Source organism: Monodon monoceros, unplaced genomic scaffold (assembly GCF_005190385.1).
Source record: "Monodon monoceros isolate NGI ecotype Baffin Bay Population unplaced genomic scaffold, NGI_Narwhal_1 Super_Scaffold_1, whole genome shotgun sequence".
Classification (NCBI taxonomy): Eukaryota; Metazoa; Chordata; class Mammalia; order Artiodactyla; family Monodontidae; genus Monodon; species Monodon monoceros.
Window position 1 is genome coordinate 57,148,331 of NW_021703765.1, and position 16,721 is coordinate 57,165,051.

Here is a 16,721-nt window from a genome sequence, read left to right on the forward strand (position 1 = left end):
ATAGAGATGAGGGGGAGCTGAATATAGCAACATGGTAGATTTCTCTCAAAGAGTCCTCCTCCTTTCTCCCCTTACTGCAGACCGTAAAATATGGTGAAATACTTCCTCCGGAACCTCAGTCCAGGATAGTAATAGTAGAGGAGCAGAAGGAGAGGACCCAGAGGGATGGGGAATGTATTGCGAGGTGTGGTTACTGTTTTATCCTGCACTTGGGATGACTTTGCGAGGAAAAGTCCCTTGAGTGGGAAGACTTCAGTAGCAGATGCCACACACAAATGATGCAGTGTTTTTTTTAACTGAAAAAAAATTTTTTTAATTGAAGTATAGTTGATTTACAGTGTTGTGTTAATTTCTGCTGTACAGCAAAGTGACTCAGTTATACGTATATTCTTTTTCATATTCGTTTCCATTTTGGTTTACCCCAGGGTAATGGAATATAGCTCCCGGTGCTACATAGTAGGACCTGGTTGTTTATCCATCCTATATGTAATAGTTTGCATCCGTTAATCCCAAACTCCCAATCCTTCCCTCCCCCACCCCCTCCCCCTCGGCAACCACCAGTTTGTTGTCTATGCGAATCTGTTTTGTAGATAAGTTCAGTTGCGTCGTATTTTAGATTCCACATAGAAGTGATATCATATGGTGTTTGTCTTTCTCTTATACTTAGTATCATCATCTCTAGGTCCATCTACATTGCTGCAACTGGCATCATTTCATTCGTTTTTATGGCTGAGTCATATTCCATTATATGTATGTACCACATCTTCTTCATCCATTCATCTGTCGATGGACACTTAGGTTGTTTCCATGGCTTGGCTATTGTGAATAGTGCTTGTGAACACAGGGGTGCATGTATCTTTTCAAATTATAGTTTTGTCAGGATATATGCCCAGGAGTGGGATTGCTAGATCATATGGCAACTCTCTCTTCAGTTTTTTGAGGAACGTCCATACTGTTTTCCACTGAGTGCCTTGAAATTCAGTGTAAAGCCTGCCAGGCTGCCGAGCAGGCCTGTCTGTGAAGCGCATCTATCCGTGTGGCTTATGGTCTGGAAGTGAAGGCAGGCAGGAGGAAATCGTGATGGGTCCTCAGGATTCTTCCCGAGCTCAGGGCTTTCGTCCATCCTCAGGCCCGGCTGGTCTCCCGCTGCCGGGTTCAGGAGGAATTCCGACAGAGCTGCTGAACCTTCTCCTGTCCTTACTTTGTCATGGGACTGTTTCCCCCAAAGGACCCCCTGAGACGCCTCTGATGGGACAGATGGAGAGGCTTTCATTTGTCACGGTGTGGAAACAATCTCCTGGGAAGAAAGGAGGTTCACAGAGCAGAATGCCAGCCGTCATGAGACCCTAATTAGAAGGCGGTGGTCCTCTCCAACCCAGGATTTGTGGAGAAGCGTGTAACTGGCATAAATTTCTAGGGTGTCACATCCATACATGACCAGCTGTTATTATAATATATTATTATAATATATTATATTTCTGTGCCCACCAGTAACCCAGAAAACACTAGACCAGGTCTTCAGGGTCCCCAAACTGGAAGTGGGGAGAGGAGACAGTGGGGGAGCTTGGGAGGGGTCACGACAGAGGGCGGTGCATGGGGTGGGACCCAGGGTTTTCCAGGGGCCGCCTCGCAGGGGGCTCTGGTCTGCTCACTGGGCATGCTGCAGAATGGAGTCCTTTCTCCCATTTGTATGAGAGGCGAACGTGAAACGACTCTAGTCTGTGCTTCTGGCCCCTCTGTGCCCCCAAAACATGAAGGGCAGAGCACTGTTCCCTGTTGCGTCCTCTGCTGGGTTGGGGGCCGGTTTCCCAGGCCACCTGGAGTGGGAGAGCAGCGGGCAGCGGCGAGGACCCAGGCAGCCTCTCTTCTGTGCAGAGTCAGGCTGGGAGTGGTATGGTGCGGATCCTGCAAAGTAGGCTCTCCGAGCTTCCCTCACATCTGAGATGAGAAGTAACACCCCCCGGTGGGGATGCCGTGAGGACAGATGGCGGATCGCGTTGGCTCTTACGGAACACGTCATCAGATACACAGTACATTGATGACGACCCTCCAGTGGGTGTATTGTCACCTCATCAGGTTTGCCTGACTCCCCCATTAGAAAGCTGGGTCATTATCTCGACGTGTCGGTTGACCCTGAGGCCAAGGTCCACATCAGCCAGAGCTCTGTCTGGAGCTAGAACATAATGCTTGGATTCACTTCACTTTCTTCTTTCCAACTTCCGTAACCCCTTTCATTTTTTTCTTCCTCTATTTCCATAAGAAGCAAAATACGTGTATGTGTGTGTATGTATAAGAAGCAAATATAAATACTGTAGGAGGTCCTCCTCCTGCTTTGCTGCGTATTAGGATTTTGAACTCTTGTGAAAACAAGTAAAATTTCTACCACTAGTATTCTCCGGTAAATTTTAGATTTTTTTTTTTTCTGCAAATAAATTCCGATCAATGAGAGAAGGTATTGACTTCTTATGAAGAAACCATGCGTGTAATAGTAATAGTTGATTAAAATATAGTGACTTGAAACATCAGTAGAGGAGAAACTACCCTTCAAGATATAATAAAGTAAACATTTTTTAATGTGTGCCATTGTTTAAAAAAAAAAATAAGTCCCTTGGAGAAAAAGCTTGCTAAGGCTTAGGTCACAGTTTAAAAGCTGCCTTCAAAACATTTATAAACAGTTTGAGTCCATCTGAATGTATATTTTAAAGATTAAAAACAGTACTGGCTAATCTTAGCTTCTTGGCCATAAAAGGAGAAAAAGAATGTATAGTACTGTACACATGGAATGTGAAATCAATCAAGGGACCTTACAGGGACACCCAAAATGGAAGCTGTAGCAATCCATAGAGTTTTGTTTGGAGTGCTTTGTCATGGCTCTTAATTTTGGACATAATTAGTTTTTTTATCGTGGTCAAATATACGTAACATCGCGTTTACAATTTTAATCCTCTTTAAGTGTATAGTTCAGTGGCATTAAATGCGTTCACAGTGTGGTGCAACCATCACCACTATTTTCAGAACTCGTTCATCATCCCAGCAGCAGCTTTGTACCCATTCAATGATAGCGGCCCACTCCCCTGCCCCTTCATCCTCCCACCCAGCCCCTGGGAGCCTCTATTCCACTTTCCATCTCTATGAATTTGCCTAATCTAGGTATCTCATATACGTGGACTCGTACAATGTTTGCTCTCTTTTTGTCTGGCTTATTTCACCTGGTGTAATGTTTTCAAGGTTCATCCGCGTATCAGAATTTCCTTTTTATGTAAACTGCGTGGGCAGAGCAGAGACCCTCAACTCCGAGCTCTCCGTGGCCTCGTTCCTGCCCTCCAGAGGCAGCTGTGGTGGTCGAGTCCAGCCAAGCACCCCAGGCGGAGCTGGGACTCCCCCCTCCGCCCCCCCCCCAACCTCCCGATATCCCGGGCGCATTCGGCAACCTTTCAAGCCTCGGTTTTCTCCTGGTCCTGGGGGACCACGAGCCCCGCTCTCCATCCTGGTGCGGTGCCAACACCTGTGCGGTTCCAGGCCCGTGTCACCCTCCCCCAGCCCAGTCTGCTTTGGGTGGGAGTGGTTTTGCTGAACGGCAGAATCAGAGGATCTAGAGGTTGGAAGGACCTGGCACATCTGCCCTCATCTCTGGGCAGGCGATGGCGCAGGGCAGGCACGCAGGCTTGTCAGGGGTGAGCAGCCTGTCCCAGCAGGAACGGCCACGGGAGCTGCGTCCAGGGAGGAGGCAGGACCAAGCTCTCAGGCAGATGGTACTTCCTGATCAAGCCCTTTCCTCTGTCAATTCAGAAACCATTAGAACCAGGCTTGATTGCACAAATGGGTCTACAGGCAGCCAGGGAGGAGCCATTGTCGTAAGGTGCTTCACGAATAAAGAACAGTCTTGCCCTTTATACCTAGATGAGGTCATCTCTGTTTTGATGGCTTGCGTGTCAACATCTAACAACATCTGGATTTTCTCCGAGTGGCTTTTCATGGGAGAAGCGGGTTATAGGTTTGGTGTCATTTAGAAGACAAGCAGCTAGACTGCAGTGGTTGCAACAGTACAAAGCAGTTGCCACACACGAGATGGCATCAGGCCTGCAGCCCTGCGTGTCCCCAGTGCCACGCCGTGGAGTGATACCTCACAGGCCACCTCCATCATTCCCAGAGAGTCTCGTCCACGGTGTTCCATCCTCGGCAAGACACGAGCTGTCGGGGCTCTTTGCAGGAGAGGAGAGCTCCCCGCAGGGAGTGCCGCTGGGTTGCAGGACAGCTCCTGGGGCTCTCTGACGTGGTCGCCGAGTCAGAGCCTGGGGCCTGGCGGGCCGAGGGGGGACTTGCAGGTGATGGCGGCTCTAACCTTGGCCACCCTGCTCTGGCGGTTGAGGGGCTGCAGTGGAAACACCTGGTCTGGCAGCCAATCGGGCTTGTAAACACCGTCTGGGAAGTTCTGTGCTGTCATCTGCTGGCAGAAATATGTGTGGTTTGGGGCGGCCGGCTTCATAGCCTGTGTGTTCACAAAAGACAGCACCACCTAGACAGTAAACCTGGCTTCTTTGCTTTTAATCACCTGAACCAGGGCTGTTTTTATTCTTCCACAGGAGGCCTGCTCCTAGCCCCATAGCTCTAGCCTTGCCTGGGGCCGTCCAGGGACAAGGCTGGGTCCCGCTGGGCAGGGGGAGCAGGGCCGCCCTCCCTCTGCTTCTCCGGCCTGTCCTGAGCCCAGGGTTACGTCCCCCTGGGAGCACTTTTCTCCCCCCAGTGCTCACTGCTGGCCCAGCTCAGCAGGCTGGGCTGGCGGCCCGTCCATGGCCCCAGCAGCCCTCAGGTGTCCAGGGCTATTCTCACACTGCAATAGCAAGCAGCATCCTGCCCTCTTCCCGCAGGTCAGGGCCTGGTCTGGGCTAATTGAATCATCTGTGGTTCCCCGAAGGTGCTGGAGGCTCATGGAGAATACGGAGAGCCTTTGCTCCCTCGTGAAATCACGGTGCAGGCATCCCCACTGCCCTTAAATCGCGTGGAGCGTGTGCTTGGTGTCAGAGTTGGGAATCCAAGTAGCCACAGCTTGGAGATGAGAATCGCTGAAGACCCAAGGGGCGGGAGTGGCTTTGTGCAGAGCCCTAGGAGGGACACTTGGAGATTTCAGAGCCTTTTGGTGGGTGATTCACGGAGCTGAGTGGTGGCTCCAGACAACAGGGCTCCCGGGCAGACGCGGGTCAGCACGTTGGCCTCGGTCTACGGGGGAGCCTCTTGGAGAGGAAGCCATCAGCCCGGGAGGGCAATTAGAATCTGAGCCATCTGCCGTCCCCAAATGTCCATTAGGCCCTTCCTTGTCCTTTGTGCAAAGATGCATTTGATAATCCCCAGCAGCACAGTGCTAATCCTTCCCCGGGGGACTAATCCTCCAGTTTCATTTCCTGTTCATTTCTACCTGGCTTCAGGGCTCTCGGTCCATCAGATCTGTGCACTGCAGCATTCGGTGTAGCCGGGTGCTTGCATCACGAGTCAATTCTGTTGTTTCCAAAATATAACATCTTTTCTGATCCAAAAAACTAGCATATGAATTTTGGCTCTTTCAGAGAAATTTTTTAAATCTATGAAGAAAAACATGAAGTCATTCATAATTCTACTGCCCATTGATAAGACCTGTTAGCGTTTTCGTGTAATATTTGCTTCTAAACATTTCAAAGACAAAAATATTTAATCTTGATGAGATTATATTAAATTTGTTTTTCATCCTGCGTTTCAAAGGTTGGCATTTTGTGGGAAATTTCTCATGTCATTAAAAAGTTTTAGTAGGGCTTCCCTGGTGGCGCAGTGGTTGAGAGTCCGCCTGCCAATGCAGGGGACACGGGTTCGTGCCCCGGTCCGGAAAGATCCCACATGCCGCGGAGCGGCTGGGCCCGTGAACCATGGCCGCTGAGCCTGCGCGTCCGGAGCCTGTGCTCCGCAACGGGAGAGGCCACAGCGGTGAGAGGCCCGCGTACCGCAAAAAAAAAAAAAAAAAAAGTTTTAGTAATCATTTATAATGGCGATGCAATATTATATTAACTGTTTTCAGTGAAATTGGAAACGTGCATGTTTTTCTTCTGAATATTGTGAAAGTTTTCAAACATAAAGTTTAAGGAATTTTCTAGTGAGCACCTGTATAGTCACCACCTATATTCTACCTCAGCATTTTACTGTATTTATCAAATATCTTCGTTCACCCGTCTATTAACCCATATTATTTTTTTGAAAATGTAGACATTTGAAAATGTAGACACCACTTTTCCCTCAATACACATTGTTAACTGGAGCTTAATTTTTGCTGATACTTTTTTTGAGTTAATTTACGTGTAGTGAATGCACACATCTTAAGTTTATATTCCCTGAGTTTTGACAAATACGTGCATACATTGTAATAGTATAACAGTGAGGTCTGTGATTTAGAACAACGCTCAGGTCACGTTAGAAGGTCCACAGGGTGCGATGGCAGATTATTGTGAAATAGAATCGTGAGTAAATCGGAACTGTTCCCTCTGCTCTTTTCGAGTGCCAAGTATTTTCTCACGTGTCATGCACCTGAAAAAAAAAAAAAAATCAGTGATGAACGTTCTCGGAAAAGGGGGCAACACTTGAATATATCATTTATTTGTATTTTTTGGTTTTGTTTTTCAGAGTACTTCTAACTTCTGTATTTCATCAGAATTAGTTGGCCTCTCTCGAAGGACGGGCGAGTAGATTTCTTTCCAGTAGACCAGTGGGAGCCAGGAACAGATTATTTTTAAAAATACACGAGCTTTCTCTTCAGTTCTGACAGGCAAATGGGAAACATTTCTATAGATTTGCAGCCTCCGTGAATGCCCAAGGGCCTTACTGATCACCTACGAAGTGAGTCAGAGGCTTCTGAAATGTGGGTTTTAATTCAGTATTTCATGTAAAGCTCGGTGGTGTGGCTGAGTGCCTACATGTGTATGTGCACAATGAGAGTTGAGATTCCTATAATCTGGGGAACGGACACTTTGTTTTTGCTGTAATCATCATTTTGGTCTTCCAGTAGTCATGATTTTTCATGTTTCTTTTCACGTATTAATGATAATTTGTAGTTTTACTTTACCATCTCTGTTTTGTGTTGTCTGGTTGAGAGTACTGTGCTGTGACATGGTTTAACCAGCAATTTTCTTATTACTAGGCCTCCAGACACGTGTCTCTAAGGTTTAAAATGAATCCACCAGCACTATTACAAATCATGTATGTGTCACAGTCCCCAAATTTGCATGAGCAGTGACTTGTCATTTTTATCATCATGTCCTTTCTTCTCCCAGGAGAAAGTGGCGTCTGATAGGCTGGGTGTGCTGGCGGTCCCCATCCATCCGAGTGGGCCTCATGGCCCTGGACGGTGTGGCCTGTGGCCGGGCAGCTGCTCCCCTGGCCTCCCCCTCTGCGTCTTGGCTGAGGGATCCCCACCCAGCTCCGACTCCGATGGCTGTACCTTTCTTCTGCCGAAGCGGCTCAGTATAACTTTCCTCCTCTCCTCCTCATTTACTTTGTGGTATTTTGTCCTCTGATAATGAGTTTTCTGTCTTTTCCAAGTAAGAACTTTTGCTGTCTGCAGCCCCAGATCCTTTGGAAATCATCAAGAGTGCCAGCAAATATTTCACTGCTTCGAGGTACCTCGTGAGTTTAGCAGTTTGCAACCATTCCTGTAATAGTCCTTGGTGCTCTTTTGCTAAAGAAAGGAGAGACTAGTTGGATGAAAAAACCCCAGCCATTGGGGGCTCAGAAGCCTCAAAAAGACAAAAAGAAAACCAGACCAAATGGGGAGATTGGGCTGTTGGGCCTGGAGCGTGGCTCTGTGGGTCAGAGGGCTAGGAGTCGGGGTGAGGCTGGTGCCCCACCTCCAAGTTGGGGGACCTTGAAACATGACCTGACTTCCGTGTCTTCTTGTCTGTTAACCAGTGATAAGAGCATATCTTATACATCACGTATCTCAGGGTTCTGTGAGAAGTAAATTAGGTTACATGTATGGAGAGAGTTCATCCAGCCTGACACGAATAAGCATCCAACAAGAGGCAGTTGTTAACGTCGTAACTATCCTCCCAGACAGGCCGAGGAGAAAGGTGTCCTTCCCGCTGCGGCCTTGGAGGGTTTTCCCCAGAATCCCAGGGGCTTTTGTGTATTGGAGCCGGCGGTGTAACGAACTGTGGTGCAGCTGACTTCAGCAGAGTGAAGGGAACCAGTCTCCCTGGGAGATGTTTAGGGGCCAGTGGAGAAGACGAAAGGGAAGGGAACGTCTGCCAGCCGGGACCTCGTGCTTCCGGCTAGAGGAGAACCTGGTAATCCCTTTCCTTCGTATCTCTTAACACAACGAGAACTGTAATGTGGGTGAAATGAACCCTGATAATGTCCTCCTAAAAGGAAGAAGATCTAGGCACCTTCATTTTCTTATTCTGATGGTATAAACTGTGTGCTGCAAATCAGCCCCCCAAATCCAAACAACTTTCTAAAAAGAATCTAAGAATTCTGAAATCTTCTGCTTCCATCCCTACTCTTCCCATACTGACTCATGATTTACAGCATTCTAAATTTCATCTGCCTTTTTATTTATTTATTTTGGGCTGTGTTGGGTCTTCATTTCTGTGCGAGGGCCTTCTCTAGTTGTGGCAAGTGGGGGCCATCTGCCTCCTTTTACTCCCAATCTAAATTTTAAGCCCAAAGCCTGTCTCTGAAACGTTGTAGCAATTGAGAGCTTGTTAGTTTTTCTGAAATGGCTTGGAAGAAACTGGCTCACTTAAAGTAGGAAGCGTTAAGAATTGACATTCAAGTCCAAATTGCCTAACTTCATGTTTTATTTAATCACATTCAGTGCTCAGCAAATGCATCAGCGTAGATGGATTCAATTTGGATTCAAACTCAATTTTTTTCCCTTCTCAGTAGGAATTGAGAGTTGATTTGTTGGCAGTTGGCCAGACTAAAAAGGAAGAGTGGACTGAATCACAGGGGAGCCGCCCTTCTGGGTTGTGTTTATTTGATAGTCAGCATTCACCCCTTTCCTTACTGTTTCTTGGTAGAGACACTCCACTGGATCTGAGTCATCCAGAGGGGTGAACCGGCCATGATGCTCATACAACTCCTTCTGTACCCAGGGTCCCCAGCCAGTGCACCCAGAGCACAGATCCCTGCCTGGGCGAGACTCAAGGCGCAAGCGCAGAGGGGCCTGCACCCCGGCCGGGGGCTCAGGACGGCTTGGCACCTGCCTTCAGTGCTGTGGGGTACCTGGCCGGTTCCTGCTATCTTCAGGGGGCTTACTGGTCTTTTTCACTAACCGTATATGTACCAGTCATACCTCAAGGACCAGACTAATAATAACAATATCACCTTATGGAAAGAGACCCAAAAGTTGGCAGATAACTTCTAATGAAGCGCTACTGAAACCCTACGTAGGATATCAGTGATAGCCTCTTTTCTCTGACCTCTTTACAAACGGATTCTAATTTCCTGTTTTTTGTGGTTTTTTTAATTGCAAAGGAAATAGTGTTCACTGTAGATAATTTGGAGACTTTGAAAAGCCACAAAAAAATTATTGACTCACTCATAATTCTATCATCCAAAGAGGATCGCTATTAACATTCTGATATACATTTCTCTAGTTTACTTTTCTCACATACACATGTAATGCATATGCATACTTTAAAAAAAATTTTATTGGAGTATAGTTGCTTTACAATGTTGTTAGTTTCTGCTGTATAGCAAAGTGAATCAGTTATACATATACATATATCCCCTCTTTTTTGGATTTCTTTCTCATTTAGGTCAACACAGAGCACTGAGTAGAGTTCCCTGTGCTGTACAGTAGGTTCTCATTAGTTATTTTATACATAGTATCAGTAGTGTATATACGTAGATCCCCATCTCCCAATTCATCCCACCCCCCTTCCCCATATGCATGTTTATAACTTATTAGATATAAAGTGAAGTCACAAAATACATGGTATTTGTCATCTGCATTTTCCTTCTAATGTATTATATTTCTGGCATCTTTAAGTATTCTTCAAAAACCTCATTTTAATAACCTGCGCGGTATTCATTTACTATTATAAAAGGTACCGTGACGAGCACTCTTGATTCATTCAAATCTTCACACAGATCTCTGCGTTTTTCCTTAGGGTACGCTCCCAGAGGTGGGGTTCCTGGCTGACGATATATGCACTTGTCAGGCTGAGCTGCCCACTGGAAGTGCTATAGGACCCCGCGCCGGCCCCTGACTTGCTGTTCGGTCGGGGGCGGCGGCCTCTGGGGATACTTGCTAACACTGGATGTCATACTTCTTTTGGTCCACAAATCTCGAAGTGAGAAACAATACCTTGTTGTTTTAATTACTAGTCATCGTGTTTATTGGCCATTTGTTTATTTTCTTATTAAGATGGTTTTATTGCTTGCCAAATAGTATTCTTTTGTCTGTCTTGTGTTTGAAAAATCTTTGTTTCCATTTTATCATTTGCTTTTTAATACTGTAAGTGGTTTATTTTGATAATATAAAAATATTTTAATCTTATAAATCCACTCTATCTTTTCCTTGGATGTTTCAGCTTTTGTTTCTTGTGTTTATAAAGTTCATGCCCCCAGAACAAATAGAAATTCATCTCTTTCTTTCTGGGATTTTGTGTGTGTGTGTGTGTGTGTGTGATTTCTACATTTAGATTTTTAAATCATCTGGAATTTTTTAAAATACATGGTATAGATCTGTTTTTTTCTGATCCGTAGATGAGGCTGTGCTCCAGTAAAACTTAGTCACAGAATAGGCTGTGGGTTCATTGGTCCTGATGGCCAAAGTTTGCCTATCCCTGATCTAGTTGAATTTTTAATCTTTTTGTCAAGTCCTTCCATCCTCTTATCTCCCTTACAAATATACAAAAAGTATGTGTGTGTGTATGTATATATACTCACACACACATACTATTTGTGTGTATGTATATATACTCACACACACACGTACTATTTGTGTGTATATATGTTGCACTATGTATATATGGAGACAGAGAGGAGTTTGGTTAAAATGACTTATAAAATTATTTGGGAAAAATGTGACATCTTTGTAACATAGGTCTTCCCATCAGACAACATCTAGCATTCATTTATGTCCATCACCAAAGTTTTATGGTTTCTTAATTGCTGGTTAATCTCAGTCCTTGCAGTGTTTTTTGTTGTAGTTGCCGCTGTGGCTGAGATCTATGTTGGGGGTCCCACAGACTCCTGCCTGTTCCCTGATTCGCTAGATGGATCACAGGACTCAGGCAGTTTTGTTCAGGGCAGGGCAAGGGAAAAAGACACCCGGGCGGGTCAGAGGAATCTGTGCCCGGGCCCCTCCAGCGGGAGCTCCCCCAGAAAGCGCCCCTTCCTCCAGCACCGAAATGCAGCAACTGTGATTCTGCATAGATTTTCAGAAACTTCTTTCTCCACTTCTAGCTTTCCTCTGGCTTCCAGACAGTTTTCTTTCAGCAAGTGCAGAATCTGTTTTCCGTTTCTTGGAAGGTGGGATGCGGGAGGGCGGCTTGCAGAAGGCTGGCTTGCTGCAGTCACTGTGGGCCCTGGTTGCAACCACAGTCCCAGAATTAAACCCCTCAGGCTGAAGCCTCGGGAACAGCCTCTCTCCCTGATGCTTTATCGTAACTCTTCTCTATAGTGAATCGTCGGAAGCGTTCATCTCACTCGGCTCATTCAGATCAAAGAAACTCCTTCACTGCAGCGTGAAGAATCTTGGAAAACCTACTTACAATGGGTACAAAAACTCAAACCCTTCTTAAGACAGGCTCAACTTCACCTGTTGGAGGAGATGGTGATTCTCTTTGTAGTCTGACCCTGCTTTTACAGAAAAAGCTAAAGGAAAGAAAGCCGCTTCTGCAGCTGGGGTTTTAGGGACAAGCCTCCACCCCCCTTGGCTGGCCGGGGAGCGCCCACACCCCATGCCGACTCTCTACTTTCTTATCCCTTCTCTCAGTTACCTTTCTCCCCAGGCCTCCAGCCTCCGAGAGGCTCAGGGACAGCTAGAATTTCAGTTGTTTCTTAACCCTGAAATTCATCCAATAAATGGCACGGTCTAACCTTCTGACATCGAGACACTGTAATGCACACAGAACTGAGTGAATTAACGTTAAGATCTGATGTCATGGAGGCGACTTGCAGGAGAGCCTCCTTCCCAGACTGGGCAGTGTACGGGGTGCAGCAAAGGTACGAAGCAGAGAGGGCACTGCCCCTCTCTGGGTCAGCTCCCAGGGCACCCCGGTCCCCCTCATTCAGGTGAAGCTGACCGTGGGGGGAGTCTCTTAACTTTCCAAACTGCTTTCTTCTAACTTGTGCTGTGATTACACCCATCCTTTCGGGTTTCAAGTTCCTTTGTCTTCCCTTCAGAGCTTCTGGCTCTCCTTCCAGCCGTTCTTTCTGTCTCCGCACTTGGCGTGAGCGGGAACTGCCCTGCCTCCCTGTGCTCCTGTCTCAGGCATCCCTTGGCCTTTTGATTTACTTCAGACACACTTCTTGCCCATAGCAGGCAAAGGTGCGCTGTAACGCATGTAAAACTAGGCGGGGACCCAGCCTGGCCGCTTCCCACATGAAGAAATGATGAACTCGCTAAGACCTAAGAGGTATGTTTAATCAGGAATTGGCGTGGGGTCATGGAGAATGTCGCAACCTGGATTCTCCGTGAACAAGGGCCACCGTCTCTCCCTGCGACCACTTTTCACCTCACTGCTGACCACAGGCACTCCGGAAATGGCAATTCATTTTGATATTAGCCCAAACAAAACATAATTCGGAAGGTAACGCAGCTCCAGAAACATTACATATCTTTTACCCAAAACTTCCTACCCTTTTCCTTTTCCCATCTCCCCTCCACAGTCACAATAACCCAAGACTCCCTCCTTCATGAAACTGAAGGATTGGGGAAAACCCCAAATCCAATAATCAGGACTTAAAGCCTCTCAGGATGCGAAGGCCTCCCTGAGCTCACCCAGCTCCCTTTACTGTATTGTATTGTATTGTATTCTTTTATATTTATATTTACATACTTTTTTGGCTGTGCCGCATGGCTTGTGGGATCTTAGTTACCTGACCAGGGATTGAACCCAGGCCACGGCAGTGAAAGCTCGGAGTCCTAACCACTGGACCACTAGGGAATTCCCCCGACTGCCTTCATATTGTTGACTCTAGTTTGTTTCTTGATTCCAGTGACAAAAAGAGCCTCCGTCCACTGTGTGTGTCCCCTCCCAGTGGGGACCTGCCACCTAGTGCCGGCTCCCCCGTGTGACCCCCCCCCCCCTCCGTAACAGAATGTCACCTGGATCTATTTCAGAGTTCCCTGAAGAGAAGAGGCAGCCGGGAAATGTACAAAGAAAAGAAAGCCTTCACTCAGGTAAGCAGCGTTCCACACTCATGTTACGACGTCTCCTCATTTTGAATTTTCTCAAGTGTTAGTGTCACCTTCAATATCGTCAGAGAAACATGAGCTGCCCCAACATCTGGACCCATCCAAAGCCCCTGTGGGGTGAAAACTGTCTTCCCAAACCAACAGCTCTTGTTTCTCGCACCGATCAGCTGGTGGTTTCTTCAAGAAGCAGGAGAGCAAACTGGCTTCCTGAGCAGCATAATTGCGTGCCGTGCTCACAGCTGGTGGCAGGCGTTCTGGCCTCGAAGACATTCACACAGTAAAGTAGTAAAAGAGCACAGCTGCCGTTGTCTCGGGTCATCCATAAAGCATCGTTTTGAGTGTTGGTTGTTTTTTTTTTTAATGCACAAACTGAAGGGTGTCTTAAATTGTCCTAATTGAAAACAAGGTGTTCTCTCCAAGGTGGTAAGAGTGGGGCCCTTTCTGTGCACATGGCACGTGGCCTTCAGAACTTCCTTAGCTTTTCTGAACACTCGCTTTGCTGGATTCCTTCTTTAAAAAAAAAACAACAAAAAAAACTGCTGCTAGTATTAGGTGTTGGCGAGAACAAGGCATCATTGGGGTGTCAGCTTCCTGAGCTCTCAGAGCGAGGACTAATTAGAGAAATGCAGTAAGTTCAGGAAACTACGAGCTCCGAGGCCCGGGGCCGGCCTCCCTGTGAATCCCACACCTGATTCCCTTTGCTTTCTCCCCTCTCCAAAGTCCCCCGTCCCCAGAGCAGCCTTCACGGAGGGCCTGGCTGTGTGAGCTGGAGGAATGCCAGAGGTTAACTGTTCTCCACGTCTCTGCTCCCCAAATCTCCCTTTGGAATCCGCTAAGAAGGGCGACATTAAAATCTGTCGTCCCCACTACTGGGAGCTTCAACCCCCTTGGGCTTTGAGTCTGTTTCAACGTACTGGCTCCTGACCAGGGAAGAGCTTCTCTTTAAAAGGGTCATCTCTACCCATCGCGGGATGGACAGTGTGCAGTGTACTCACCCGAGGGTTAGTCAGGCTGGGGACAGGAGAGGGGAGACCCGGGCTCGGGAGCAGGTTAAGTGCCCAGCCTGCGGGACCGTTGAGCAAGGAGTTTCTGTCTGGCAGAGCGGTGGAACGGAGCGCCTTGGGAACTGCAGGTCTGCAGCCAGAACTCAGAGGAAACTGGCGCCCCGGCGCAAGGTAGGAGCACGCGCAGTCAGCGCTGGGGGGCTGGCCAGACGGCAGACTTGCAAGCCAAAGAATATATACCCGTAGCGATATATTTCTGTCGCTTGTCAAGGCCTTTCCGCTGGTGGTGGCAGCGGTGGCCCTGTGTGTGTCCTCCCCTCCATGCCCTGCTTGCCTTCTCTGCCTGCACCAGGTGTGTCACGTGGGAAGGTTACTGGACCTGCTTTCACGCTGCATTCCTGGAGCTATCAGACCATCTCCTGAAACCAGAGCCTGAGATCAGCCTAGACCCCTCCCCTGGAGTCTTGGCTGAGTTTTAGAAAGTCTTCAGTTACAAGATAAGATGGGTATCCAGCCCGTGCTGCTTTAGCTGAGACTGTGATTCCCCATCTTATTAGAAGGAGTTGGCTTCCCGCCCCAGAACAGGCTGAGCCCAGCTGCCCGCACACCCAGCCCCCAAAACACTGCTCCAGCCGCCTCCACTGAGTGAGGAAGTCTGATCCCTTTGTTAAAGCCACACACTCCCTTGGCTTTAGAGATGGCCTTTCTGTCAAAAACTGCGTTAGTCATGGTTTAGTCAGGCCTAGTAACGCATGGGTGTTGCATAGAAATGAAGCATGCTTTAATCATCTATTAGAATTTCTCGTATGTGGGTAGTTTCTTTAAGGAACAGGAAGGCTTTTTGGATAGTTGATCAATCCTCAGGTAATCTATGAATTGGATGCTCACTAGGGTATATCATAGAATCTTTTTTTTTTTTTTATTTTATTTTTGGCTGTGTTGGTCTTCGTTGCTGCAAGTGGGCTTTCTCTAGTTGCGGCGAGCGGGCTTCTCATTGCGATGGCTTCTCTTGTTGTGGAGCACGGGCTCTAGGTGCACGGGCTTCAGTAGTTGTGGCTTGCGGGCTCTAGAGCCCAGGCTCAGTAGTTGTGGCACACGGGCTTAGTTGCTTCACGACATGTGGGATCTTGGACCAGGGCTCGAACCCATGTCCTCTTCATTGGCAGGTGGATTCTTAACGACTGTGCCACCAGGGAAGCCCTATCATAGAATCTTGTTTCTTTACCTGACCTGGGTTTAAGTTCAAGGAGACAGAGAAGGATGGTTGTAATTTATAATCAGACTGTGGGGAATGGCAGAGAGGGAGTGGGGGCGGGTGGTGTGAGGTTTCTAGAAGTCAAGGCAGTCTGAGGGCTCCCTGGGGTTTTTACCTGTATAAGGGGGGGGGGGTGCAGATGGGTACTTACAACCAAGTACAGAACGCTCGGGGAAGGCCCGGTCTCCATGTGCCTCTCGTGTGCCTTCCCCGATTTCTCAGTTCAACTTTTGGGGGAAACCCTCGGGAGAGATGGCCTGAGACCCTCTGATCTTGGTTTGAGACAAAAGCATCCTGAACTGTGCAGATGACTCTGCCCCTTGGCCTCCACCGTCTCAAGGCCTCACCAGTTGTGAGTTTCCAGGGAAGTAGGGTCAGGACACTGGTCACGGCTGGGGCCCTGCCCAAACCTGGATCCGCCGAGGCTTGAGTCCTGGGCTGGAGGTGGAGTTCCCTTGGGGCTGGCAACATTCTCCTCTCCCATCTCCGTGTCTGTCCCCAGGCACGAAGTTGAATTTCTGTGCTTCCGGGGAGATAGGATCGTTTAGGTGATTTTGGACACAGGACAAACGCTGGCTATCAAGTTAATGATGGGGCTAAGGGTCTTCCTATCCCAGATTTGTCACCCCCAAACTGATTCATTTACAAAGTATTGACAATCTTATCTCCATTGATATGTATTTTAGTTTATTCAAACTCCATTCCTTCCTGTGACAACAAAGACCTCTCTGTGTATTTGGATACAATAGATTTCCTACAAATCAATGTTTACCAAAAATTGAAAAGATGCTTTTGGTTGTTCTACTCTCAAAAGTTCTAAGAAACTGGGTTGTTTAACATGCCAATTTCTGGTACGTAGTAGGTATTCAATATTTACCGAAGGAATGAATGAATCAACAAGTAAGTATGCTTTTCCCCTTAGGATTAAATATAGTATGTCTTTTACAGCCCGTGTATTCTATGTAGGCCCTTTAAAATATATATATATATATCATTACCCCAGCAGTGATAACCCATCTTGCTCCATTGAGCAGGGCAGACAGCTTTATTTTCAGTTAGTCACAGACACCCTTGT

At 47.4% G+C, this 16,721-nt stretch overlaps 1 protein-coding gene across 2 annotated transcripts in view; it reads left to right on the forward strand.

The window, feature by feature from the left end:
- Positions 1–16,721, forward strand: part of MTCL1 (microtubule crosslinking factor 1) — a 122,424-nt gene that overhangs the window by 56,798 nt on the left and 48,905 nt on the right. For both annotated transcript variants that reach the window (XM_029234089.1, XM_029234096.1), the window contains exon 4: positions 13,313–13,372. In XM_029234089.1, the coding sequence (XP_029089922.1) occupies positions 13,313–13,372 (60 nt within the window). The remainder of the gene's footprint in view (positions 1–13,312; positions 13,373–16,721) is intronic.